Source organism: Hylobates moloch, unplaced genomic scaffold, assembly GCF_009828535.3.
Source record: "Hylobates moloch isolate HMO894 unplaced genomic scaffold, HMol_V3 SCAFFOLD_1, whole genome shotgun sequence".
Classification (NCBI taxonomy): Eukaryota; Metazoa; Chordata; class Mammalia; order Primates; family Hylobatidae; genus Hylobates; species Hylobates moloch.
The window spans coordinates 100,292,433-100,320,110 of record NW_026652276.1 but is presented as its reverse complement, the minus strand read 5'-3'; the positions used below and the strand labels follow the sequence as shown (position 1 = coordinate 100,320,110).

The window sequence follows — 27,678 nt, the reverse complement described above, 5'->3', positions numbered from 1 at the left end:
GATGGCGCCACTGCACTCCAGCCTGGGCAACAGAGCAAGACTTTGTCTCAAAAAAATAAAATAAAATAAAATAAAATAAATAAAATATAAATAAATATATATATATAAATTTAATCAATCAACAACGACATCTTGAAATTGAGAACTCTTCCTTACTGTTCACTCAGCAGTTATTTTTATTTATTTATTTAGAGACAGAGTCTTGCTCTGTCACCCAAGCTGGAGTGCAGTGGTGCCATCTCGGCTCACTGCAACCTCTGCCTCCTGGGTTCAAGTGATTCTCCTGCCTCAGCCTCCTGAGTAGCTGGGATTACAGGTTTGTGCCACCACACCCGGCTAATTTTTGTATTTTAAGTAGAGACCGGTTTCACCATGGGAAGGTGCATGGGAAAACACTTGACAAGCTGCACTCTGCAGGTGGGTCTCCCCATCTGGCCTAGAATCTACCAGGACGAAGGGACTGTGCAGAACCTCAAGTGATCCATCTGCCTTGGCCTCCCAAAGTGCTGGGATTACAGGCCTGGGCCACCGCGGCCAGCCAAGCAGTTCTTCTCAATACAAAGACTATGTAACTATGTTACCGAAGGTTAAAGATTTGATAGGGGGTTGACTAGAAATTTTTGTCATTTCAGCCCTTTTGTGGGCTAGCATATTTTGAACCGGCACTCTCGGCACATAGACATTTAATATTATGGCTTATCCGAAATTCTGACTTGACTCTGTATTTTCAGACTGACCTAACTGATTGAATTTAGCAGCAATGTTTCTAGACACCTGCACTGACTAAACGATTCCAGTCATCATCTCTTTGGTTTCTCCTAGGTCAGACGAATGATAGTGAGCGGTGAATCCTTTTACAGAAACCAGACTTTCACCTGATTTTTTTTACGCTGTGCCACGGCAGTGATAAATCGGCTCCCAAGTGGACGGCCACAGTGATAAAGGAGTCAAGGCCTGGTTCCAAGGCCAGCTTGGCACTTGTATGGCCTGTCTGAGCTCTCGGGATTACTGGGAGAAACAAAGGTTTGGAAACGGCCATTCCGCCCCCTCCTGGAGTCTTGCCTTCCGCGTCTCTGCCGAAACTGGTGGAGCGGGCCTGCAGTCCCAGAATTTTGGGAGGTGGAGGTGGGAGGCTCGTTTCAGCCCCGGAGTTCGAAAACAGCCTGGGCAACACAGCAAAACCCAGTCTTACAAATAGAAAATTTTTAAAAATTAGTCGGACGTGATGGCGCGTGCCTGTAGTGCCAGCTACGCGGGAGGCTGAGGCAGAAGGATCGTTTGAGCCCAAAAGTTGGAGGTTGCTGTGAGCCGAGATCGCGCCACTGCGCTCCAGCCTGGGCGACAGAGTGAGACCCTGTCTCTAAAACAAATACAGGCCAACCCTGCAGAACCGCGTCTGCAGCCCGGGCTTTGTGGCTTCTCTCCGACCCCCTCCCAGTAGCAAACGCGCCCGCTTTCCGCCCCGCGCGCCGGAAGTGGCCGAGTCCCGTCGGCCCCTGCGGGCCGCTCGCCGTCGCCATGGAAACGAAAGTGGCCAAGTAGCGCTCCACCCTGACGCTGGCTCCGGTGGGCTGCGGCCGGCTACGCCGCGGCGGACAACGATGCTGAAGGCCAAGATCCTCTTCGTGGGGCCTTGCGAGGTGAGTCCCGGCCCGGCACGGCAGAGGGAGCGGGGAGCAGGCCTCGGGACCTGGGCGAGCGCAGGTCCCCACCGGTCTGATCTGCGGCTTGCTCCAGGAGGCGGGAACTCGGGCCCACCGCGCCCATCCCGGCTGGCGCCCCTGCCCTTTCCGTGAACTCCGTGCTTTCAGACCTTGATTCCAGAGGAGGTAGTGGAGGCGAGCCCGGTGTTAATGAGCCCCGAAGGCCCAAGGTACTGAGTGGCATCATTGGAACCACAGCCTAGGTTTCGTGACTCTTTCTGTTGCCCCCGGGATCCCCCTAATGAGTGCGTCTGTGGGTCTGGACTTTTGTTTGAGACAGGTTGTCGCTGTGTCGTCCAGGCTAGAGTGCAGTAGTATGATCATAGCTCACTGCAGCCTCGACTTCCCTGGGCTCAAGCAGCCCTCCTGCCTCAGCCTCCTGAGTAGCTGGGACTACAGGCGTGCACCACCACGCCCGACTAAATTTGTTGTTTTTGTTTTGTTTTGTTTTGTTTGAGACAGAGTCTCGCCCTGTCACCCAGGCTAGAGTGCAGTGGCATGATCTTGGCTCAGTGCAAACTCCGCCGCCCGGGTTCAAGCGATCTCCTGCCTCAGCCTCCTGAGTAGCTGAGATTACAGGCCCACACCATTACCCCTGGCTAATTTTTGTATTTTTTGTAGAGATGAGTTTTCACCTTGCTGGCCAGGCTGGTCTGTAACTGCTGACCTCAAGTGATCCTCCCGCCTCGGCCTCCCAAAGTGCTAGGATTATAGGGATGAGCCACCGCGCCTAGCCTTAATTTGTTAATTATTTGTAGAGACAGGATCTTGCTAATGTTGCCTAGCACCTAGGCTGGTCTCCAACTCTTGGGGTCAAACAGTCCTCCCGCCTCAGCCTCTCAAAGTTCTGGGAATACAGGCGTGAGCCACTGCTGGAGGCCTGGGCGTTTTACTATAAGGTCCTGGAACCACTGGCTATTAATGTGTGTGTTGGGGGCATGGTAGTGGGGATCACATCTACATGTATACTTCACATCATCCACAGAATAAAGCTCAGATGGACTAAAGCTAAATGCGTTTAAAAAAAAAAAAAAAAAGGTCGGGCACGGTGGCTCACGCCTGTAATCTCAACACTTTGGGAGGCCGAGGCGGGCGGATCACAAGGTCAGGAGATCGAGACCATCCTGGCTAAACATGGTGAAACCCCGTCTGTACCAAAAATACAAAAAAATTAGCCGGGCGTGGTGGCAGGGGCCTGTAGTCCCAGCTACTCGGGAGGCTGAGGCAGGAGAATGGCGTGAACTCGGGAGGCGGAGCTTGCAGTGAGCCGAGACCGCATCACTGCACTCCATCCTGGGCAATAGAGCGAGACTCCGTCTCAAAAAATAATAACAAAAAAAAACAGCCGGGTGTGGTGGCTCACGCCTGTAATCCCAGCACTTTGGGAGGCCAAGGCAGGTGGATCACCTGAGGTCAGGAGCTCGAGACCAGCCTGACTAACATGGTGAAACCCCAACTGTACTAAAAATACAAAAGTTAGCTGGGCTTGGTGGTGCATGCCTGTAATCCCAGCTACTCAGGAGTCTGAGGCAGGAGAATCACTTGAATCCGGGAGGCAGAGGTTGCAATGAGCCAAGATCACGCCATTGCACTCCAGCCTGGGGAATAAGAGCGAAACTCCATCTAAAAAAATAAATAAATAAAACCTGTAGAAGTCTTAGGCCAGGCGCAGTGGCTAACACCTGCCAGCACTTTGGGAGGCTGAGGTGGGGAGACCACTTGAGCTCAGGCATTCAAGACCAGCCTGGGCAACATAGGGAAACCCCATCTCTACAAACAATACAAAAATTAGCCGGTCGTGGTGGTGCACACCTGTAGTCCCAGGTGGCTCAGGAGGCTAAGGCAAGAGGATCACTGGAGCCCTACAGATCAAGGCTGCAGTGAGCTATGATCACGTTGCTGCACTCCAGCCTGGGCAACAGAGCAAGACCTTGTCAAAAAAAAAAAAAAAAAAAAAATCAATGCGTATTAGTCATATAATCAAGATGGACAAACAGCTCCATGTGAGATTATGAGACAGCTAGCCACGAGTCCCCAGGCTGACTTTGATCCTCTCTGTGACCTAAAAGAACTCCTTGGCTGGGCGCAGTGGCTCATCCCTATAAACCCAGCACTCTGGGAGGCCCAGGTGGGTGGATCACCTGAAGTCAGGAGTTCGAGACCAGCCCGACTAACGTGGTGAAACCCCGATCTCTACTACAAATATAAAAGTTAGCCGGGCGTGGTGGCAGGCACCTGTAATCCCAACTACTCAGGAGGCTGAGGCAGGAGAATCGTTTGAACCCGGGGGTTACAGTGAGCCTAGATCACAGCCTGGGCAACAAGAGTGAAACTCTGTCTCAAAAAAGAAAAATAAAAACTCCTTAATCCCATGCTCCCTGGACCCAGACCAGGGTGTGCCCACTGCGCTAGAGCAAGACAGTGAGGTCGTAACCACCCCAGTGATCTCAGGGTGCCCATGACCTATACTGCACCACACCGGGTTCCAGGCCACCTCTTGGGGTCATTTTTTCAGTTTCCTTTTCTGCCTTTCAGCAAAGACCTTTGTTTGCACTCATTTTCACAGAGTGGAAAGACTGTTTTGGCCAACTTTCTGACAGAATCTTCTGACATCACTGAATACAGCCCAACCCAAGGAGTGAGGTGAGCCCTGACAAATCTGTGTCCCAAAGAGTGTCCAACTGGCTAGGCAGGGAGGCTCATGCCTCTAATCCCAGTGCTCTGGGAGGTCAAAGCGGGAGGATCACCTGAGCCCTGGGCAATATGGGGAGACCCCATCTCAACTAAAAATAAAACATTAGCCAGGTGTGTTGGAATGTGTCTGTAGTCTCAGCTACACGGTAGGCTGAAGCAGGAGGATCGCTTGAGGCCAGGAGTTGGAGGCTGCAGTGAGCTATGATCGTGCCTGGGTGACAGAGGTGAGACCCTGTCTCAAAACAAAATTAAAATAAAACAATTTAAAAAGACTGCCCAACCATCACCCACCTCCTACTTTTGTTGCTGTTGGCATTTCAAAAGTGTAATGCAGCCTCATTATTGGTGCTGCTGCTGCTCTTCTTTTTTTTGGTTTGAGATGGAGTCTCATCCTGTCGCCCAGGCTGGAGTGCAGTGGCGCAATCTCGGCTCACTGCAACCTCCGCCTCCCAGGTTCAAGCGATTCTCCTGCCTCAGCCTCCCCAGTAGCTGGGATTACAGGTGCCCACCATCATGCCCGGCTAATTGTTTTATTTTTAGTGTAGCGAGGGTTTCACCATGTTGGCCAGGCTAGTCTCAAACTCCTGACCTCAAATGATCTGCCCGCCTTGGCCTCCCAGAGTGCTGAGATTACAGGTGTGAGCCACTGCACCCAGCCTACTGCTCTTCTTTTTCCTTTCAGGATCCTAGAATTTGAGAACCCGCACGTTACCAGCAACAACAAAGGCACGAGCTGTGAATTCGAGCTGTGGGACTGTGGTGGCGATGCTAAGTATGTTTCCTTTAAAGAAAGTCACTTCATCAAATGGTTTAAAAATCAGCTGCCCAGGCCAGGGGTGGTGGCTCACACCTGTAATTCCAGCACTTTGGGAGGCCAAGGTGGGTGGATCACCTGAGAAGAAGAGTTCAAGAGCAGCCTGGCCAACATGGCAAAACTCCGTCTCTACTAAAAATACAAAAAATTAGCCAGGCGTGGTAGCGGGCACATGTAATCCCAGTTACTTGGGAGGCTGAGGCAAGAGAACTGCTTGAACCCAGAGGCAGAGGTTGCAGTGAACCCAGGAGGTTCAAGTGGAGGTTGCTTGAACCCGGGAGGCAGAAGTTGCAGTGAGCTGAGATCGCACCATTGTACTCCAGCCTGGGTGACAGAGCTGAACTTCTATCTTAAAAAACAAAACAAAACAAAAAAATCAGTGCCCACCAGGCACCATGAAGTTGGGCCTAGCATGTTTCCTGGCACGTTTGAGGAGCTTGATAAATTATTTGCTGACATGCATTGCTTTATACACTTTGGTGATTAGGTTATGATACAGTTACAAGTCATCAACCTTGGCCAGGTACAGTGGCTCATGCCTGTAATCCCAGTACTTTGGGAGGCCGAGGCAGGCAGATCACCTCAGGTCAGGAGTTCAAGACCAGCCTGCCCAACATGATGAAACCTCATCTTTAAAAAAAAAAAAATAGGGGCCAGGCACCGTGGCTCATGCCTGTAATCCATTGCTTTGGGAGATCACCAGAGCTCAGGAGTTGGAGGTCACCAGAGCTCAGTAGTTTGAGACCAGTCTGGCCAACATAGCGAAACCCCGTGTCTACTAAAAATACAAAACTTAGCCCAGTACAGTGGTGTGTACCAATAATCCCAGCTACATCAGGAGACTGAGGCATGAGAATCGCTTGAACCTGGGAGGTGGACGTTGCGGTGAGCCAAGATCGTGCTACCGCACTCAAGCCTGGGCGACAGAGCCAGACTCTTGTCTCAAAAAATAATAATAATAATAACAATTTTTTTTAATGAAGAAATCATCAACCTTTACCAAAAATAAGATTGACCTGATGTGGTGCATACCTGTAGTCCTAGCTACTCAGGAGGCTGAGGCAGAAGGATCACTTGGGCCCACATTGGAGGCTGCAGTGAGCTATGATCCCACAACTGCACTTAAGCCTGGGAGACAGAGCAAGACCCATTCTCTTAAAAAAAAAAAAAAAAAGAAAAGGAAGTCATCCACCAACTTTTATTTTTTTATTTTTTTGAGACAGAGTCTTGCTCTGTCGCCCAGGCTGGAGTGCAGTGGCGCAATCTCGGCTTACTGCAAGCTCCACCTCCCAGGTTCACGCCATTCTCCTGCCTCGGCCTCCCGAGTAGCTGGGACTACAGGCGCCCACAACCACACTTGGCTAACTTTTTTGTATTTTTAGTAGAGACGGGGTTTCACCATGTTAGCCAGGATGGTCTCGATCTCCTGACCCCATGATCGCCCGCCTCAGCCTCCCAAAGTGCTGGGATTACAGGTGTGAGCCACCACACCCAGCCATCATAGACCAACTTTTAATACTAAGATATTATTTTTAAAGTCCACAGTTAGAAACCAGAATGACCTCACTTTCCCTCTTGTTCCTTTTCTTCCTCGCAGGTTCGAGTCCTGCTGGCCGGCCCTGATGAAGGATGCTCATGGAGTGGTGATCATCTTCAATGCTGACATCCCAAGCCACCAGAAGGAAATGGAGATGTGGTATTCCTGCTTTGTCCAACAGCAGTCCTTACAGGACACACAGTGTATGCTAATTGCACACCACAAACCAGGCTCTGGAGATGACAAAGGAAGCCTGTCTTTGTGTAAGGAAACTGGAATTTCTCTTCCTCTTTTGTCTTGAATGTTTTGGACACCTACATATTGCCCCACGTCCTAGAAACCAGCAGCTCTGTCCAGTTACTGAGCACCTACTGTACCCTAGGCAATTGTTGCCCTCTCCATGTGAATCCACTCCGTCTCTACTAAAAATACAAAAATTAGCCAGGCATGATGGCAGGTGCCTGTAGTCCCAGCTACTCCGGGGGCTAAGGCAGGAGAATTGCTTGAGCCCAGGAGGCGGAGATTGCAGTGAGTTGAGATCTCACCACTACACTCCAGTTTGTGTGACAGGGCGAGACACCATCTCAAAAATAAAAAAGAAAAAGGCCGGGCATGGTGGCTCACGCCTGTAATCCCAACACTTTGGGAGGCTGAGGCGGGTGGATCACTTGAGGTCAGGAGTTCTAGACCAACCTGGCCAACACGGTGAAACCCCATCTCTACTAAAAATACAAAAATTAGCCAGGGGTGGTGGTGCATACCTGTAATCCCAGCTACTCAGGAGGCTGAGGCAGGAGAATCACTTGTACCTGGGAGGTAGAGGTTGCAGTGAGCTGAGATTGTGCCATTGCACTCCAGCCTGGACAACAAGAGTGAAACTGTGTTTCAAAAAAAAAGCAGAATACAGAGTGGGAAAATCCTGTTTGTAGCTATTCTTGGGTACAACTAGGGGGGCACTCTTTCTGAAAGAACTTTTCTGGAGAAAAACCACCGATTCACATAACACACATCCCAGAGGTGACACAGTAATCCTGAAAAAGAACTCACAAAATATTCAGAAACAAAATGAGAATGATAGAGAATCTATTCCTTTCTGGTTTAAGAACAGAAGACCTGGAAAGTGGTTTGTAAGGTTTTCATCCTGTCGCCAGGGGGCAGTATAGCAAACCCATTCTCTGTTCTCTGGTGTCAAGGAAGACAACTTGATCTGTGAACTTCAGAAAGTTAAATTTCTTCTAGAAGTTTCACTGGGAGCTATAAAGGGCCCCTCATTGAAACTCTTTGCCTAATTAACCTTCTCTTCATTTTCAAGCGCCACCCTTGAACAAGCTGAAGCTGGTGCACTCGAACCTGGAAGATGACCCTGAGGAGATCCGGATGGAATTCATAAAGTATTTAAAAAGCATAATCAACTCCATGTCTGAGAGCAGAGACAGGGAGGAGATGTCAATTATGACCTAGCCAGCCTTCACGTGGGACTGCCACAGCCCCAGTGAAATCAGCATGTTTCTCGGTGCAGATCTGAAATCACATCCAGCTCCTGATGTTTTCTTCTCCCTGTGACTGCAGAGGAAGTGTTCCTACGTGCAGGAAGGCACCTGTCATGCAGGGCGTTCACTCAGACCATCTGTGCTCTGTCCTGAGTTCAGCTGAGAAAATCCGATTATCGAATTTGGATTTCCTGGCCCCAGAACTTCCCAAAGACCTGTAAAATGGAGGGATTTACCACCTCACATATGTCCAGTTATACAATTTGTGGAGTTGTAACTGTTGCAGCCCAATGATACAACAGTAGTTTAATCCTGTGTATTGGCTTGAATGTGATTTTCATTCCTTGATTCACCCAACGAATACCGACTGGCTGAGCACCTGCTGTGTGTGCACTGCTGTTCTAGCTGCTGACCATAGACAGCATAAATGAAAAAGACAGAAATCCCCACAGTCATGGAACTCATTCCATTTTCCTAAATACTAGGTTGGTGCAAAACTAATTGTGGTTTTTGCCATTTTTAATTTTTAATGGCAAAAGCCACAATTACTTCTGCGCCAACCTAATAGGCAGATTCAGAAACTTGAGTGCAATATCTTGGATATGCAAAAAAGAAAATCAAAACGCATTCTTCATTCTCTATAAGAGTTCTAGGTGGGGCATGGTGGCTCACACTTGTAATCCCAGCACTTTGGGAGGCTGAGGCGGGCGGATCATGAGATTAGGAGATCGAGACCATCCTAACCAACGTGGTGAAACCCCATCTCTACCAAAAATAGAAAAATTAGCTGGGTGTGGTGGCACGTGCCTGTAATCCCAGCTACTTGGGAGGCTGAGGCATAAGAATTGCTTGAGCCTGAGAGGCAGAGGTTGCAGTGAGCCAAGATTGTGCCACTATACTCCAGCCTGGGCAACAGAGCAAGACTCCGTCTCAAAAAAAAAAAAAGAGTTCTAGCCCGGGACCGGTGGCTCACACTTGTAATCTCAGCACTTTGTGATGCCAAGGCAGGCGGATCACTTGAGGCCAGGAGTTCAAGACCAGCCTGGCCAACATGGCAAAACCCCATCTCTGCTAAAAATACAAAAATTCACAAGGTGTGTTGGCACATGCCTGTAATACCAGCTACTTGAGTGCCTGAGGCATAAGAATTGCTTGAGCCTGGGAGGCAGATTGCACTGAGCCGAGATCGTGCCACTATTATACTCCAGCCTGGGCGACAGACACCCTGTCTCAAATAAATTAAATTACATTAAATGTTTAAAAAGAGGTCTAAATAAGTTTCATGTGCTGCCCTCCCTCAGATAATGAGGGAACCTGGGGTACTTAAAATGCCAAATGAACGTATACTTGATCCTTATTCATAGATTTTGTATTTGAGAATTTGCCTACTCACTAAAGTATGTTTGTAACCCCCACATCAGTACTGTGGGACTTTCTCAGTTATTCGTAGACACACAGAGTGACAAAAAATTTGAAGTGCCTGGCTGGGCGTGGTGGCTCACGCCTGTAATCCCAGCACTTTGGGAGGCCGAGGCAGGCGGATCACAAGGTCAAGAGATCGAGACCATCCTGGCCAACATGGTGAAACCCGGTCACTACTAAAAATACAAAAATTACCTGGGCATGGTGGGGCATGCCTGTAGTCCCAGCTACTCAGAAGGCTGAGGCAGGAGAATTGCTTGAACCCGGGAGGTGGAGATTACAGTGAGCTGAGATCGCACCACTGCACTCCAGCCTGGTGACAGAGCAAGACTCCGTCTCAAAGAGGAGAAAAAAAAAAATTAAGTGCCTGACAAGTTGCAGTGGGTCACGCCTGTAATCTCAACACTTTGGGAGGCTGAGATGGGAGAACTGCTTGAAGCTAGGAGTTCAAGAACAACCTGGCCAACATGGTGAAACCCAATCTCTACTAAAAATACAAAAATTCGCCAGGCGTGTTGGCACACACCTGTAATAACAGTTACTCATGTGGCTGAGGCATAAGAATTGCTTGAGCCTGGAGGCCGGGCAGTGGCTCATACCTGTAATCCCAGCACTTTGGGAGGCCAAGGCGGGTGGATCACAAGGTCAGGAGATCGAGACCATCCTGGCTAACACGGTGAAACCCCATCTCTACTAAAAATACAAAAAATTAGCCGGGCATGGTGGCGGGCGCCTGTAGTCCCAGCTACTCGGGAGGCTGAGGCAGGAGAATGGCGTGAACCCGGGAGGCAGAGCTTGCCGTGAGCTAAGATCGCGCCACTGTGGTCCAGCTTGGGCGACAGAGACTCCATCACAAAAAAAAAAAAAAAAAAGAAAAAAAAACACGATTGTCTGGGAAATCAAGAATGTGGCAGGCTAGAAAAAGAATGTGGCAGGTGAATATTTTTAAAGTAGTTACAATAAGAAATGCGTTGCTATTTTCATTATAAGCCTAAAAGATTTACCTGGTCACTCGGGATTTTCTCAAATTTTAAGTTACCCTGTTTTTAATGACCCTGTTTTCGTTATCCTGTTACGTAATTATCTATAAACTATACATAACAAAGTTTACCATTCTAGCCATTTGGAAGTGTACGGTTCAGTAGCATTCAATACACTCACATTGTTGTACAGCTATCACCACCGTCCATCCCCAGAACCCTCTATGATCCCTAACTGAAACTATACCCACTTACCAACTCCCCATTCCTCCTTCCCCAGCCCCTGACAACCACCATTCTGCTTTCCATCTCTATGACTTTGCCTCCTCTAAGTCCCTTATATAAGTGGAATCCTACAGTATTTTTGTCTTTTTGTGACTGGCTTATTTCCCAGAGCCTAATGATCTCAGGGCGCACCTGCCTTGTAGCATGTATGAGAATCTCCTTCCTTTTTAAGGTGGTATAATATTCTATCCTACAGATAGACCACGTTTTGTTTATCCATTCATTTTTTGATGGACATTTCCGTGTTTTTTCACCTTTTGGCTCTAGCGTATACACTGCTAGCAGCATGGGTGTACGGTTCACCCAAGATACTTTGGAAGGTTAAAAGCATTTAATTTCTCCAAAAGGCCGGGCGCGGTGGCTCACGCCTGTAATCCCAACACTTTGGGAGTCTGAGACGGGAGGAAATCCTGAGGTCAGGAGTTCAAGACCAGCCTGTCCCACATGGCGAAACCCCATCTCTACTAAAAATACAAAAATTAGCTGGGTGTGGTAGCGCTCGCCGGTAATCCCAGCTACCTGGGAGGCTGAGGCAGGAGAATCACTTGAACCCGGGAGGCGGAGGTTGCAGTAAGCTGAGATTGTGCCATTGCACTCCAGCCTGGGCAACAAGAGCAAAACTCCATCTCAAAAAAAAAAAAAGTGCTGAGCGCAGTGGCTCATGCCTGTAATCCCAGCACTTTGGGAGGCCAAGGCAGGTAAATCACAAGGTCAGGAGTTCAAGACCAGCCTGTCCAACATGGTGAAACCCCGACTCTACTAAAAATACAAAAAATTAGCTGGGCATGGCGGCGGGCACCTGTAATCCCAGCTACTCAGGAAGCTGAGGCAGGAGAATCGCTTGAACCCAGGAGGCAGAGGTTGCAGTGAGCCAAGATCGTACCACTGCACTCCAGCCCCGGCAACAATGCGAGACTCCATCACAAAAAAAAAAAAATCTCTCCAAAACATTATATTTATTTAGATGACCTTGATATGGACACTATATCCAGTTGGAAAGTGGAGTACAGACACAATTTTTTTTTTTTTTTTTGAGACATGATGTCACTCTGTCATCCCGGCTGGAGTGCAGTGGCATGACCACAGCTCACAGCATCCTCAACCTCCTGGGCTCCACTGATCTCACCAGCTCAGCCTCTGAGTAATTGGGACTAGAGATACACCAGAAATGGTCCAGCCCACTAATTAGTGCTCGCCTGGCTAATTTTTGTACTTTTTGTAAAGATGGGATTTCGCCATGTTGCCCCAGCTGATCTCGAACTCCTGTCCTTGAGTGATCCGCCCGTCTCAGCCTCCCAAAGTGGTGGGATTACAGGCATGAGTCATTGTGCCCAGCCCATACACAACCTCTAAAAAAATTTTCATAGCACCAAATTGGTAAACATGGTCAAAAGATTTAATGTACAGAATCACTAGATATGGTGAGTTTATGGTTTATTGTAGAAGCAAGTTTGTTTTAATCATCTTAGGAGATTTGTTTTGTTTTGTTTTGTTTTGTTTGAGACGGAGTTTTGCTCTCGTTGTCTAGGTTGGAGTGCAATGGTGCGATCTTGGCTCACTGCAACCTCAACTCCCGAGTTCAAGCGATTCTCCTTGTCTCAGGCTCCCAGATGGCTGGGATTACAGGCATGCGCCACCACGCCCGGCTAATTTTATATTTTTAGTAGAGACAGGGTTTCACCATGTTGGCCAGGCTGGTCTCGAACTCTGATCTTGGGTGATCCGCCCACCTCGGCCTCCCAAAGTGCTGGGATTACAGGCGTGAGCCACCGCGCCTGGCCCTGTTTTGTTTTTTTGAGAGTCTCACTGCAATTTCCACCTTCCGGGTTCAAGCAATTCTCTTCCCTCAGCCTCCCAAGCAGCTGGGATTACAGGTGCCTGCCACCACACCCGGCTAATTTTTGTATTTTTAGTAGAGACGAGGTTTCACCATCTTGGCCAGGCTGGTCTTGAACTCCTGACCTTGTGGTCCACCCACCTCAGCCTCCCAAAGTGCTGGGATTACAGGCGTGAGCCACTGCACCCGGCCATGGAGTTATTTTTCATTCATAATTGTTATGTTTGTAATTTTTTAACATAGCCAACAAGAAAATACACTAAGTAGATCAAACGGTAGATGTAGCTCTTTTCAGCTGAGAGCGGGAGAAAAAGTTGAGGCACCTAAGGGAGATGAATAAAAATGCTAGGGTGTCTGTCACTTTCACAGTGAGGAGGGCTGACATGTAGCTGTGTGAGAAGTCTACTGGAGAGGGTGGCTTTTCTAGACCATGACAATTCCCTGGCAATTTAGTTTGAACCACATTCACCTGTTAGGATTACCATGCGTACTATTAATGTCAACTGAACTAAATCATCTTTCCATGACTGCTGCCTAACAAGAATCCATCTCGCAAAATTGACCACCTCAAAAGGAAATTATTTTCATTTCACCTTTAATGATCATTCAAGACCCCAGTATAACAACCCAAAGCCAGGCGCGGTGGCTCACACCTGTAATCCCAGCACTTTGGAAGGCCGAGGCGGGTGGATTACGAGGTCAGGAGATCGAGACCATCCTGGCTAACGGTAAAACCCCATCTCTACTAAAAATACAAAAAATGAGCCGGGCGTGGTGGCAGGCGCCTGTAGTCCCAGCTACTCGGGAGGCTGAGGCAGGAGAATGGCATGAACCTGGGAGGCGGAGCTTGCAGTGAGCCGAGATCACGCCACTGCACTCCAGCCTGGGCGACAGAGAGAGACTCAGTCTCAAAAAAAAAAAAAAAAAAACCAATTAACCCAGCAGATTTTGTTCACATGAATGGCTAGAGTACAACCCTTTAAATATTTGAATTGAGAAAAAGGCTTCAGATTTTAAGTTTTGAGAGTTTTTTTTCTGCTTGATCTAGTCTATCATTGAAGGTTTTGAGTGTACTTTGTATTTCATCCAGTGATTTCTTCAGTTCCACATTTGCCATGTGCTCTGGAAAACTCTGTATCTGGTTGGTAAATACCTCAACCATATCCAGAATTGCTGTTGACATTTCCTTACTTTCTTTTTCAAAAGTCTCTTGAATCCCCCTAATCTTGGTTAAAATCAGTTTCCACAATTCTCTATATGACATTTCTTGAATTTCTTTTGGATGGGGATGTGTTGCTGGAGAATTACTGGGTTCCTTTGGAGGTGTCCCACTTCCTTGCTTTTTCACCTTTCCCGTGTCCTTCCGTTGAGATCTGCGCATCCTGCGTAAATTGCTTCTTCCAAGTTTGTGAACTCACTTTGTAGGGGAGGACTTCTTCCTGAAAATGTAGATAAGGTGTTGGTTAGGTGGGGCACTTTGGCTTTGATTTGGAGAAGTACTGTAGGCTCCGCATGATTTCTTGGGTGGCTTAGGGTGTGGTTATTAGTGGAGGGTGTGGTTGCTGGGGACTAGGAGACTAAGGTGGGCCAGTCTTTGAGCCCCAGTGGTGGGCTGAGCTTGCCTCTTCTTGAACCCAGGAGCGGTGTAGGCTGGCTCTGGCATTTATGGGTTCAGGGGAGCAATTTGGGGTCCTCTAGGTGCCCTGCTCGAATCCTGGTAGTGGCAGCCCCAGCTAAGCTCATGGTTGATCTCAGGCCCCGGACCAGCAGGTGTGATGTGGATGAGGACAGTTGCAGTTGGGGGGCAACCCACCAGAACCCAGGCCTTCTCTGCTGGTGTTGGAGGTGGTTGCCACAGGTTGGTCAGGCAGGTGACTCCCCTGGCCTGCAGGTGGCCTGTGATGGTATCCCACATTCTGGGCCCCAGACCCCAGACCCCAGGGAGGAGTGTTCAGGCGCCAACAGCGAGAGAAGGGGCAGAACAGCCACCAATCCCCAGGCCCCTGGCCCGCGTGCTCAAGGTCCTAAGGGGACGGAGGGAGCCGCCAGCGGACTGTCCTCAGGCCCCCGAGGTTTGGGCTCTGGCTGTGACAGGGAAAGGCTGGTCCCCAGGCTGCCGGCGGAAAGCTCAGGCGGGGCAGGGCGGGCGCGCAGTTGGCTGGCGTCTGGGTCCCTCGGCAGCGGCGGGGTTATTTGTCCTTTGGGACTCCTGCGAGCGCCCGGCCTCCCCTCTCCCTCCCTGGCCCTCAGCCAGCGGCGGCGGTTACCGCAGGCAAAGCAGGAGCTGCCTTCGGGGCTGGACTCCAGGTGGCCGGGGCTGCAGCTGCAGCTGCTCAGGGCAAGGAAGCCCGTGAGCTCCACGTGGGCTCCTGCAACGCCGCTGAGGAATCTCTCGGCCGCTGTCCCCTATTCTGGAGGTCTGCGAGGGTCAGGGGGCTGTGGAAGTCCGTGGGGGTACTGCGGAGCCCCGGAGTCTCTCACTCACCCTTTCTCCGCCGATCCGATTTCTCTGCGCAGGCTGCCTGGGTGCCTCTGCTCCGCTCTTCGGGCTCCCCGTGGCTTCTCGGCTGAATCCTGCGTTCTCTTAGCAGATCTGCTGCAAGTGTGAAAACCTACTGGCTCCTTCGGTTCCCGTCAGAGGAGAGGCGCGTGCCGGCTGCATCTACCAGGCCATCTTGAGCCTGTGGTCCTGGGTGGAAACGGGTCCCAAGTGCGGGAGTTACTCAAGTGCGTTCCCTGGAGGGTCTGGGTCGGCCACGCCCCCTTCACTCCCGGGAAGGCCCCGCCCTCCCCTTCCAGACTGGACCGAAAGCTCCGTGTGCACACAGGTGTGTTAGCTGATAGAAATGGGAGCAGACTACACTTTTCCACAAAAGTGTTTATTTTTCACTTTTTTTTTTTTTTTTTTTTTTTTGAGGCGGAGTGCAGTGGCGCGATCTCGGTTCACTGCAACTCGGGTCCAGGATCAAGCAATTATCCTGCCTCAGCCTCCCTAGTAGCTGGGTTTGTAGGCAAGCGCCACCACACCCAGCTAATTTTTGTATTTTTAGTAGAGACGGGGTTTCACCATGTTGGCCAGTCTGGTCTTGAACTCCTGACCTCGTGATCTGCCCGCCTTGGCCTCTCAAAGTGCTGGGATTACAGGCGTGAGCCACCGCGCCCAGCCATTTTTCATTTTTTATACTAGGGATTTGTGTCAGTACTCACAGAGCCACCTTATTCTTTTTCTTTTTTTTTTGAGATAGAGTCTGGCTCTTGTTGGCCTGGCTGGAGTGCAACGGCACGATCTCGGCTCACCGCAACCTCCGCCTCCCGGGTTCAAGCAATTCTCCTGCCTCAGCCTCCTGGGTAGCTGGGATTACAGGCGCATGCCACCACGCCGTGCCTAATTTTGTATTTTTAGTAGAGATGGGGTTTCACCATGTTAGCCAGGCTGGTCTCAAACTCTTGACCTCAGATGATCCGCTCACCTCGGCTTCCCAAAGTGCTGGGATTACAGACGTGAGCCACTGTGCCCAGCCTGCTTTATTCTTTTTTACAGCGAAATAATATCAACATAATCATGTATAGTGGAATGTCACATTGTTAGATGTTTGAAAAATCATTTATGTTGAAATATGCATTTTTATAGATGGCCTTTGAACAGTATTGAAAAACATGATTTGGGGGTATAAATATGTTTAAATGTGAAATTTCAGAGAGATGATTTCAACAATCATTCCTTTCAAAGGTAAAGATGGGGCTGAGCGCAGTGGCTCATGCCTGTAATCCCAGCATTTTGGGAAGCCAAGGCGGGCAAATCACCTGAGGTTGGGAGTTCGGAACCAGCTTGACCAACATGGTGAAACCCCATCTCTACTAAAAACGCAAAATTAGCCGGGCATGGTGGCACATGCCTGTAATCCGAGCTACTTGGGAGGCTGAGGCAGGAGAATCGCTGGAACCCAGGTGGTGGAGATTTCGGTGAGCCAAGATGGCACATTGCACTCCAGCCCTGGCAACAAGAATGAGACTCCATCTCAAAAAAAAAAAAAAAGAAATTTTTTTTTATATTATAAACCTAAAAATTTTAGTCACTCAGGATTTTTTCAAATTTAACAATACTGCTATCTTGTGACAAACTATCCATAACATAAAATTTGCCAATGTAACCTTTTTTTTTTTTTTTTTTGACGGAGTCTCACTCTGTTGCCAGTCTGGAGTGCAGTGGAGTGCCACCACACCCAGCTCATTTTTGTATTTTCAGTAGAGACAGGTTTTCAACATGTTGGCCAGGCTGGTCTCGAACTCCTGACATCAAGTGATCTGCCCACCTCAGCCTCCCAAAGTGCTGGGATTACAGGTGGGAGCCACCATGCCTGGCCTAAAAAATTTCATAACATCAAATTGATAAAAATGTTTAAGACTTAATGCTCAGAATAACCAGACATGGTGAGTTTATAGTTTTTTGTACAAGCATTTGTTTTCATCATCTTAGGAGTTATCTGTCATTCAGGCTCACTGCAGCCCCAGCCTCCCAGGCTCAAGTGATCTTCCCACATGTGTCTGAATAGCTAGGACTAGAGGCTCATGCCCACCATACCTGCCTAATTTTTGTCCTATTTTTGGTAGAGTTGGAATCTTTCACTTTGTTGCCGAGGCTGGTCTTGAACTCCTGGCCTTAAGCAACCCTCCTGTCTCAGCCTCCCAAAGTGTTGGGATTATAGGCATCAGCCGCTGTGCCTGCACAATCTTTTTTTTTTTTTGAGACACTCTTTTCTGTCACCCAGGCTGGAGTATGGTGGCATGATCTCGGCTCACTGCCATCTCGGCCTCCTGGGTTCAAGCGATTCTCCTGCCTCGGCCCCCTGAATAGCTGGGACTACAGGCATGTGCCACCACACACAGCTCATTTTTGTATTTTTAGTAGAGATGGGGTTTCACCATGTTGGCCAGGCTGGTCTCGAACTCCTGACCTTGTCATCCACCCTCCTCGGCCTCCCAAAGTGTTGGGATTACAGGCGTGAGCCACCGCGCCCGCCCTACAATTTTTATATCTATAATTTTTCAACATAGCAAATGGGAACATCGACTAAGTAGATCAAATGGTAAATGTATCTCTTTTCAGCTGGGAGTGGGAGAAAAAGTTAAGGTACCTAAGGGAGATGAATAAAAATGCTAGGGTGTCTGTAACTTTCACACTGAGGAGGGCTGACATGTAGCTGTGTGAGCAGTCTATTGGAGACAGTGTCTTTTCTTTTTTGTTTTTTTTTGTTTTTGTTTTTGAGACCGAGTCTCGCTCTGTCACCTAGGCTGGAGTGCAGTGGCGAGATCTCGGCTCACTGCAACCTCCACCTGCTGGGTTCAAATGGTTCTCCTCCCTCAGCCTCTCGAATAGTTGGGACTACAGGCATGCACCACCACACCTGGCTAAATTTTTTTATTTTTAATAGAGCCAGGGTTTCAGCATGTTGACCAGGCTGGTCTTGAACTCCTGACCCTAGGTGATCCACTCTCCTCGGTCTCCCAAAGTGCTGGGACTACAGGCCTGAGCCACCTCACCTGGCAGAGTATCTTTTCCAGACTATGACAATTGCCTGGTAATTTAGCTTAAATTACATTCACCTGTTAGGATTACCGTGCATACTGTTAATGTCAACTGAATCAAATCATCTTTCCATGACTGCTGCCTAACAAGAATCCATCTCAGCCAGCCCGGTGGCTCATGCCTGTAATCCCAGCCCTTTGGGAGGCCGATGTGGATGGATCAGCTAAGGTCAGGAGTTTGAGACCAGCCTGGCTAACATGATGAAAACCCATCTCTACTAAAAATACAAAAATAAGCCGGGTGTGGTCGTACACGCCTGTAGTCCCAGCTACTCGGGAGACTGAGGCAGGAGAATCTCTTGAACCTGGGAGACAGATTGCAGTGAACCAAAATCATGCCACTGCACTCCAGCCTGGGTGACGGAGCAAGACTCAGTCTCATAAAAAAATAAAATAAAAGCCGGGCGCGGTGGCTCACGCTTGTAATCCCAGCACTTTGGGAGGCCGAGGCGGGCGGATCACGAGGTCAGGAGATTGAGACCACGGTGAAACCCCGTCTCTACTAAAAATACAAAAAAATTAGCCGGGCGTGGTGGCGGGTGCCTGTAGTCCCAGCTACTCGGAGAGGCTGAGGCAGGAGAATGGTGGGAACCTGGGAGGTGGAGCTTGCAGTGAGCCGAGATCACGCCACTGCACTCCAGCCTGGGCGACAGAGCGAGACTCCGTCTCAAAAAAAAATAAAATAAAATAAAATAAAAAATAAAAATAAAATAAAATAAAATAAAAATCGATCTCACAAAATTGATCATCTCAGAAAGAAATTATTCTCGTTTCACTTTAATGATTATCCAAGACCCCAGTATAAGAATTAACCCAGATTTTATTCACATTAATGGCCAGAATATAACCCTTTAAATCTTTAAGAAACATGCTTCAGATTTCAAGTTTTGAGAGTTTTTCTTCTACTTGTTCTAGTCTGTCATTGAAGCTTTTGAGTTTACTTTGTATTTCATCCAGTGATTTCTTCAGCTTCAGAAGTGTCATTAGGTTGCATTTAAGAATATCACTGGAGTTGATAATTTTTTCCTGCAGAACGGTAACTACTTCCATATTTTTTCTCTGTTCTTTTCCAAATGATGCTTGTATTATGCCCATCAACTGTATAATATGTATGTTCAATTCTCTCTCCAAAATATCTTCTGTTTCTTTTGGATGGGGATCTGCTGCTGGAGAATTACTGGGTTCCTTTGGAGGCACCCCATTTCCTTGCTTTTTCATGTTTTCTGTGTCCTTCCGTTGAGATCTGTGCATCCTGTGAAAGTGGCTTCTTCCAAGTTTGTGAACTCGCTTTGTAGAGGAGGACTTCTTCCTGAAAATGTAGATAGGGTGTTGGTTAGGTGGGGTACTTTGGCTTTGATTTGGGTAGTACTGTAGGCTCTGTATGATTTCTTGGGTGGCTTAGGGTGTGATTATTAGTGGAGGCTGTGGTTGCTAGGCACTAGGAGGCCAGGTGGGCCAGTATTTGGGCCCCAGTGGTGGCCTGATCTTACCTATTCTTTAGACCCAGAGCAGTGCATTGCTGCTTTGTTATTAGCGGGTTGTGGGGAGTGATTCCTGTGCCTCTAGGTGCCCTGCTCTAATGCTGGCTGGGGGTGTGGCTGATCTCAGGCGTTGGGGCAGTGGGTGTGATGTGGGCAGGGTAGTTGCAGCTGGGTGGGGGGCAACCCTCCGGAATCCAGGCGGTCCCTGCTGGTGTTGGAGTTGGCTGCCCAGCTTGGGCGGGCACGCGAGTCCCCGGGCCTGCAGGTAGCCTTAGGTGGTATCCGCAGGCTGGGCCCCTAAACTCAGACACCGGGGAGGAGTGTTCAGCCGCCAACGGTGGCGGAAGAGGCAGAATAGTCACCAATCCCCAGGCCCCTGGCCCGCATGCTCAAGCCCTCAGGAGGCAGAACCACCAGCGGACTGTCCTGAGGGTCCCGGGGTTCGGCCGCTGGCTAGGACAGACAGGGAAGGGCTGGTCCCCAGGAAAGCTCAGGCGGGGTAGAGCAGGCAAGCGGTTGGTTCGCGTCTGAGTACCGCGGCGGCGGTGGGATTATTAGTCCTTTCGGACGTACGAAAGCGTCTGGCCTACCCGCTCCCTCCCTGGCCCTCAGCTGGCGGCGGCGGCGGCCGCTGCTCAGGGCAGGGAAGCCCGTGGGCTCCACGTGGGTTCCTGCAACGCCGCTGGGGAATCTCGCCCGCTGCCCCCTACTCTGAAGGTCCACGAGGGTCAGGGGGCTGTGGAAGTCCTTGGGGGACTGCGGGGCCCCCGGGGTCTCTCACTCACCCTTTCCCCGCGCGCAGGAGCTGCAGGCTGTCCCCGCCGATCCGATTTCTCCGCGCAGGCTGCCTGGGTGCCTCTGCTCCGCTCCTCGGGCTCCCCGTGGCTTCTCGGCTGAATCCCGCTTTCTCTTAGCCGATCGGCTGCAAGTGTGAAAACCTACCGGCTCCTTCGGTTCCCGTCGGGGGAGAGGCTCGTGCTGGCTGCATCTACAAGGCCATCTTAAGCCTGTGGTCCTAGGTGGGAATGGGTCCCAAATGCGCGAGTTACTCAAGGGCGTTCCCTGGAGGGTCCGGGTCGGCCCCGCCCTCCCGTTCCAGACTGGTCCGCAAGCTCCGTGTGCACCCAGGTGTGTTTGCTAATAGAAATAGGACTATTCGGCCGGGCACGGTGGCTCACGCCTGTAATCCCAGCACTTTGGGAGGCCGAGGCGGGTGGATCATCTGAGGTACGGAGTTCGAGACCAGCCTGGCCAACATGGGGAACTACAAATATCAGCCGCGCATAGTCGCGGGCGCCTGTAATCCTGGCTACTTGGGAGGCTGAGTAACGAGAATCGCTGGAACCCGGGAGGCGGACGTTGTAGTGAGCAGAGATCTCGCCACTGCACTCCTGCGTGGGAAACAAGAGCGAGACTCCATCTCAAAAAAAAAAAAAAAAAAGAGAGAAAGAAACAACAACAAAACAATCATTTACGTTGATGTGTGAATTTTTATGGATGCGTTTTTTATTTTTATTGTTTTTTTTTTTTTTTTGAGATGGAGTCTAACTCTGTCACCCAGCCTGGAGTGCAGTGGTGAGATCTCGGATCCTGCAAAGCAAAAACTCCGTCTCCAAAAAAAAAAGAAAGATGAATTAACATGCTAGGGTGTGCTTGGCACAGTGTGGTTCACCCCTGCAATCACAGCACTTTGGGAGGCTGAGGCAGGCGGATCACTTTTAGTTCAGGAGTTCAAGACCAGACTAGGCAACATGGTGAAACCCCGTTTCTACAAAAAGTTACAAAAAGTAGCCAGGAGGCTGGGCACGGTGGCTCAGCCCCTGTAATCCCAGCACTCTGGGAGTCCCAGGTGGGCGGATCACCTGAGGTCAGGAGTTCAAGACCAGCCTGACCAACATTGGGAAACCCCATGTCTACTAAAAATACAAAAATTAGCTGGACATGGTGGCAGGTGCCTATAATCCCAGCTAATCGGGATGCTGAGGCACGAACCTGGGAGGCGGAGGTTGCAGTGAGCCATGATCACACCATTGCACTCCAGCCAGAGCAACAAGAGCGAAACTGACCAAAAAAAAAAAAAAATTAGTCAGGCATCGTGGCTCATGCCTGTAGTCCCAGCTACTTGGGAGACTGAGACTGGATAATTGCATGAGCTGGGAAAATGGAGGCTGCAGTGAGATTGCACTACTGCACTCCAGCCTGGGATACAGAAAGACCACATCTCTAGATAGATAGATAGATAGATAGATAGATAGATAGATAGATAGATAGGAAGAAAGAATCAACCATCTCTAAAGGAAATTATTTTTATTGCATTCTAACGATTACCCAAGACCCCAGAATAAGAATTAACCCAGCAGGTTTCGTTCACATTAATGGCCAGAGTACAACCCATTAATCTTTAAAGTGAGAAAAATGCTTCAGATTTTATGTCCTGAGAGTTTTTCTTCTATTTGTTCTAGTTTATCATTGAAGCTTTCGACTTTACTTTGTATTTCATCCAATGATTTCTTCAGTTCCAGAAATACTCTTCTGTTGAATTTTAAAACCTCTTTCTGGCAGGTAATCATCTCATATGTCTCCCCAACTCTTTTCCTCATTTCTTTATGTTCTTGTTCAAAAGATTCTTCCATGTTGATGACCTTCTTTACAATCAGTCGGGTCAATTCTCTGCCCAATTCTCTGTTTGAGCTTTCCAGAATTTCTTTGGGATGGGGATCCGTTGCTGGAGAATTACTGGGTTCTTCTGTAGGCGTCACATTTCCTTGCTTTTTCATGCCTCCTGGGTCCTTCCGTTGAGATCTGCACATCCTGTGGAATAGTCACTTCTTCCAAGTTTGTGAATTTGCTTTGTAGGGGAGGACTTCTTCCTGAAGATGTAGATATGATGTGGTTAAGTAGGGGACCTTGGCTTTGGTTTGGGGTAGAAGTGTAGGCTCTGTACATTACTTGGGTGACTTAGGGTGTGGTAATTAGTTGAGGCTGTGCTTGCCTGTTCTTGAGCCCCAGAGCAGTGTACGCTGGCCCTGGCGTTAGTGGGTTCAGGGGAGCGATTCGTGGGCCTCTAGGTGCCCTGCTCGAATGCTGGTAGTGACAGTCCCTGGCTGGGCATGTGGCTGATCTTAGGCCCGGGGGCAGCAGGTGTGATGGGCAGGAGGGGCAAGTGAGTCCCTTGGCCTGTCCGTGGTGGTATCGGCAGGCTGTGCCCCAGACCTCAGACCCCGGGGAGGAGTGTTCAGCAGCCAACGGTGACGGACAAAGCCCGCAGCCACCAATCCCCAGGCGCTTGTGCTCCAGTCCTCGGGGTACGGAACCGCCAGCGGACTGTCCTCAGGCCCCCGGGGTTTGGGCTCTGGCTGTGACAGACAGGGAAGGGCTGGGCCCCAGACTGCGGACGGAAAGCTCAGGCGGGGCAGGGCGGGCGCGCAGTTGGCTGGCGTCTGGGTCCCGCGGCAGCGGCGGGGTTATTTGTCTTTTGGGACTCCTGAGAGCGCCCGGCCTCCCCTCTCCCTCCCTGGCCCTCAGCTGGCGGCGGCGGTTACTGCAGGCAAGACAGGAGCTGACCTCGGGGCTGGACTCTCGGGGTGGCGGGGGATGCAGCTGCAGCTGCTCAGGGCAAGGAAGCCCGTGGGCTCCACGTGGGCTCCTGCAACGCCGCTGGGGAATCTCTCGGCCGCTGCCCCCTATTCTGGAGACCCGCGAGGGTCGGGGGGCTGTGGAAGTTAGTAGGGGGACTGCGGAGCCCCGGGGTCTCTCACTCACCGTTTCCCCGCGCGCGGGGGCTGAAGGCTGTCCCTGCCCATCCAGTTTCTCCGCGCAGGCTGCCTGGGTGCCTCTGCTCCGCTCCTCGGGCTCCCGGTGGCTTCTCGGCTGAATCCCGCGTTCTCTCAGCCGATCTGCTGCAAGTGTGAAAACCTACCGGCTCCTTCGGTTCCCGTCAGAGGAGAGGCGCGTGCCGGCTGCATCTACCAGGCCATCTTGAGCCTGTGGTCCTGGGTGGAAACGGGTCCCAAGTGCGGGAGTTACTCAAGGGCGTTCCCTGGAGGGTCCGGGTCTGCCCCACCCCCTTCACTCCCGGGAAGGCCCCGCCCTCCCCTTCCAGACTGGACAGAAAGCTCAGTGTTCACACAGGTGTGTTTGCTAGTAGAAATGGGAGCAGACTATTCACACTTCCACAAAGGTGTGCATTTTTCACTTTTTATGCTGGGGATTTGTGTCAGTACTCACAGAGCCTCGTTGTTCTTTTTCTTTTTCTTTTTCTTTTTCTTTTTTTTTTTGAGACAGAGTCTAGCCCTGTCGTCCCAGGCTGGAGTGCAGTCCTGTGATCTCGGCTCACTGCAACCTCCGCCTCCTGGGTTCAAGCGATTCTCCTGCCTCAGCCTCCCGAGTTGCTGGGAATACAGGCGCACGCCACCACGCCTGAGTAATTTTTTTGTATAATATTTTTAGTAGAGACAAGATTTCGCCATGTTGGCCAGGCTGGTCTTGAACTCCTGATCTCAAGTGAACTGCCCACCTTGGCCTCCCAAAGTGCTGGAATTACAGGCGTAAGCCACCAGGCCCAGCCCGCCTTGTTCTCTTTTACAGCTGCATAATATCAACATAATCATGTGTATTGAAATGTCACATATTGTTAGATATTTCTAATAATCATTTATGTTAAAATATGCATTTTTTGTGGATGGACTTTTTTTTTTTTTTGAGACGGAGTCTCACCCTGTTGCCCAGGCTGTAGTGCAATGGCACCATCTCGGCTCACTGCAACCTCTGCCTCTCAGGTTCAAATGATTCTCCTGCCTCAGCCTATGGAGTAGCTGGAATTACAGGTATCTGACACCATGCCCAGCTAATTTTTGTATTTTTAGTAGAGACGAGGTTTCACCATTTTGGCCAGGGTGGTCGCAAACTCCTGACCTTGTGATCTGCCCACCTCAGCCTCCCAAAGTGCTGGGATTACAGGTGTGAGCCACTGTGCCTGGCCTGGATGGACTTTTCATGATATTGAAAAACATGAGTTGAGGTACAAATATGTTTAAATGTGGAATTTCAGAGTCATGGTTTCAACAATCAGTTCTTTTAAAGGAAAGATCCTAACCTCAGGTGATCCTCCTGCCTCGGCCTCCCAAAGTGCTGGGATTACAGGCATGAGCCACTGCGCCTAGCAGCAGAACCATTTTCTATTCCATGCTGAACAAACCAGTTTTTGCCACACATGTGTTGAGATGAAACAACTTTCTTTCTATGAGAGATGTCGCAGGAGCTCGTGAAACTCACAGAAGTAAAACAGCCCAATCACAGGAACTCTGTAGTGCAGCATGGCTCAAGTGAGTGTGAGTGTGTATGTGAGAGCGATTGTGAACATAGGAGGGTCAATGTGTGCATGTATGTTTGTGTATTTGAGCATGAGGGAGAAGATGAGGGACCAGACGGTGAAGAGCACCTCAGGCCAGGCAAGGAGTTTGGCATCATCTTACAGGCATTAATGTGCCACTGACAGATTTTTTCATGGAAAATTAATGTGGCCAGATCTTTATTTTATTTTATTTTTTTATTTTATTTTTTTATTTTATTTTATTTTATTTTAGAGACAGAGTTTCACTCTTGTTGCCCAGGCTGGAGTGCCATGGAGCGATCTTGGCTCACTGCAACCTCTGCCTCCCGGGTTCAAGCGATTCTCCTGCCTCAGCCTCCCAAGTAGCTGGGATTACAGGCACGTGCCACCACGCCCAGCTAATTTTGTATTTTTAGTAGAGATGGGTTTTCTCCATGTTGGTCAGGCTGGTCTCGAACTCCCAACCTCAGGTGATCCTCCTGCCTCGGCCTCCCAAAGTACTGGGATTACAGACATGAGCCACCGCCCGCTGACTTATATTATTTTATTTTATTTTATTTATATATATATTTTTTGAGACAGAGTTTCACTCTTTTTGCCCAGGCTGGAGTGCAATGGCGTGATCATGGCTCACTGCAACCTCTGCCTCCCAGGTTCAAGCGATTCTCCTGCCTCAGCCTCCCAAGTAGCTGGGATTACAGGCACCTGCCACCATGCCGGGCTTTTTTGGTATTTTTAGTAGAGACAGGGTTTCACCATGTTGGCCAGCGTCGTCTCGATCTCTCGACCTCGTGATCCGCCCACCTCGGCCTCCCAAAGTGCTGGGATTACAGGAGTGAGCCACTGCACCCGGCCTTATTATTTTATTTTTGAGACAGAGTCTTGCTCTGTTGCCCAGGCTACCATGCAATGGCGTGATCCCAGCTCAGGGCAACCTCCGCCCCACGGGCTCTCAAGCAGTTCTCATCCCTCAGCCTCTTTTTTTATTATTATTATTTATTTATTTTGAGATGGAGTCTCGCTGTGTCACCCAGGTTGGAGTGCAGTGGCGCAATCTCGGCTCACTGCAAGCTCCGCTTCCCGGGTTCACGCCATTATCCCGCCTCAGCCTCCCAAGTAGCTGGGACTACAGGCGCCTGCCACCAAGCCAGCTAATTTTTTTTATTTATAGTAGAGACGGGGTTTCACCATGTTAGCCAGGATGGTCTCGATCTCCTGACCTCGTGATCCGCCTGCCTCGGCCTCCCAAAGTGCTGGGATTACAGGCGTGAGCCACCGCGCCCGGCCTCAGCCTCTTGAGTAGCTGGGATTACATGTGCCTGCCACCACACCTGGCTAATTTTTGTATTTTGGGGGGGTTTCGCCATGTTGGTCAGGCTGGTCTCGAACTCCCGACTTCAGGTGATCCATGTGCCTCAGCCTCCCAAAGTGCTGGGATTACAGCGTGAGCCACCACGCCCAGCTCCCACATTGCCTTCTCTAGGTATCTGTCTCAGATCTCCTTCTCACTCTCTTATACTGACACTTCTAATTGCATCTTCTAGAGCCCACTTAGATACTCCAGGATTATCTTCCCATCTAAAGATACTTAATCGGGCCAAGCGCGGTGGCTCACGCCTGTAATCCCAACACTTTGGGAGTCAGAGGTGGGCGAATCACCTGAGGTCAGGAGTTCGAGACCAGCCTGGCCAACATGGCAAAACCCTGTCTCCACTAAAAATACAAAAATTAACCAGGCCTGGTGGCACGTACCTGTAATTCCAGCTACTCGGGAGGCTGAGGCAGGAGAATCGCTTGAACCCAGGAGGCGGAGGTTGCAGTGAGCTGAGATGGTGCCACTGCACTCCAGCCCATGCGACAGAGTGAGACTCCATCTCAATAAAAAAAAAAAAAAGATCCTTTGCTGGGCACAGTGGTGCACGTCTGTAATCCCAGCACTTTGGGAGGCCGAGGCGGACGGATCACGAGGTCAGGAGATCGAGACCATCCTGGCTAACATGGTGAAACCCCGTCTCTAATAAAAATACAAAAAAATTAGCCGGGCATGGTGGCAGGAGCCTGTAGGCAGGAGAATGGTGTGAACCCGGGAGGTGGAGCTTGCAGTGAGCCGAGAATGCGCCACTGCACTCCAGCCTGGGTAACAGAGCGAGACTCCATCTCAAAAAAAAAAAAAAAAGATCCTTAATCACATTTGCAGAGACCGCTTTTTCCAAATAAAGTAACACCGGTTCCGGGGATCAGGACCTGATATCTTTGGGGGCCATTATTTAGCCTTCCTCAGATGTACATACTTAGGCCTTGATGGAGCAGGAAGAGTAGAATTGGGGAGAAGATAAAAAAATGACTAGTCTAGGGTTACCCTGCAAGTTAGAGGAAGGGACAGACCTGGACCCCAGCTCTTTCCACTGTTTCATAGTAGCTGAGCCAAGGATTTCACAAATGAACATGGCTAAGAGTGTTGCCCTCTGAGATGGAAACTGATGAGGCCACAACAACCACAGCAACAACAGCCGGGCC

The 27,678-nt window shown here is 49.8% G+C and overlaps 2 protein-coding genes across 4 annotated transcripts in view; one reads left to right on the top strand and one right to left on the bottom strand.

Moving 5' to 3' along the window:
- COL26A1 (collagen type XXVI alpha 1 chain) overlaps positions 1-27,678 on the bottom strand; it is a 553,406-nt gene that overhangs the window by 240,894 nt on the left and 284,834 nt on the right. The gene's annotated exons all lie outside the window — the stretch shown is intronic.
- Positions 1,506-8,555, top strand: IFT22 (intraflagellar transport 22). Of its 2 annotated transcripts, none has more exons than XM_032756118.2 (5): positions 1,506-1,640; positions 4,270-4,346; positions 5,080-5,169; positions 6,809-7,011; positions 8,061-8,555. In XM_032756118.2, exons 1-5 carry the CDS (start codon positions 1,602-1,604, stop codon positions 8,207-8,209), a joined length of 558 nt encoding a protein of 185 aa, XP_032612009.1. In that variant the 5' UTR covers positions 1,506-1,601; the 3' UTR covers positions 8,210-8,555. The 2 variants fall into 2 exon arrangements, with proteins under 2 accessions (XP_032612009.1, XP_058299648.1); XM_058443665.1 differs by having other exon boundaries at positions 1,542-1,640; positions 4,239-4,346.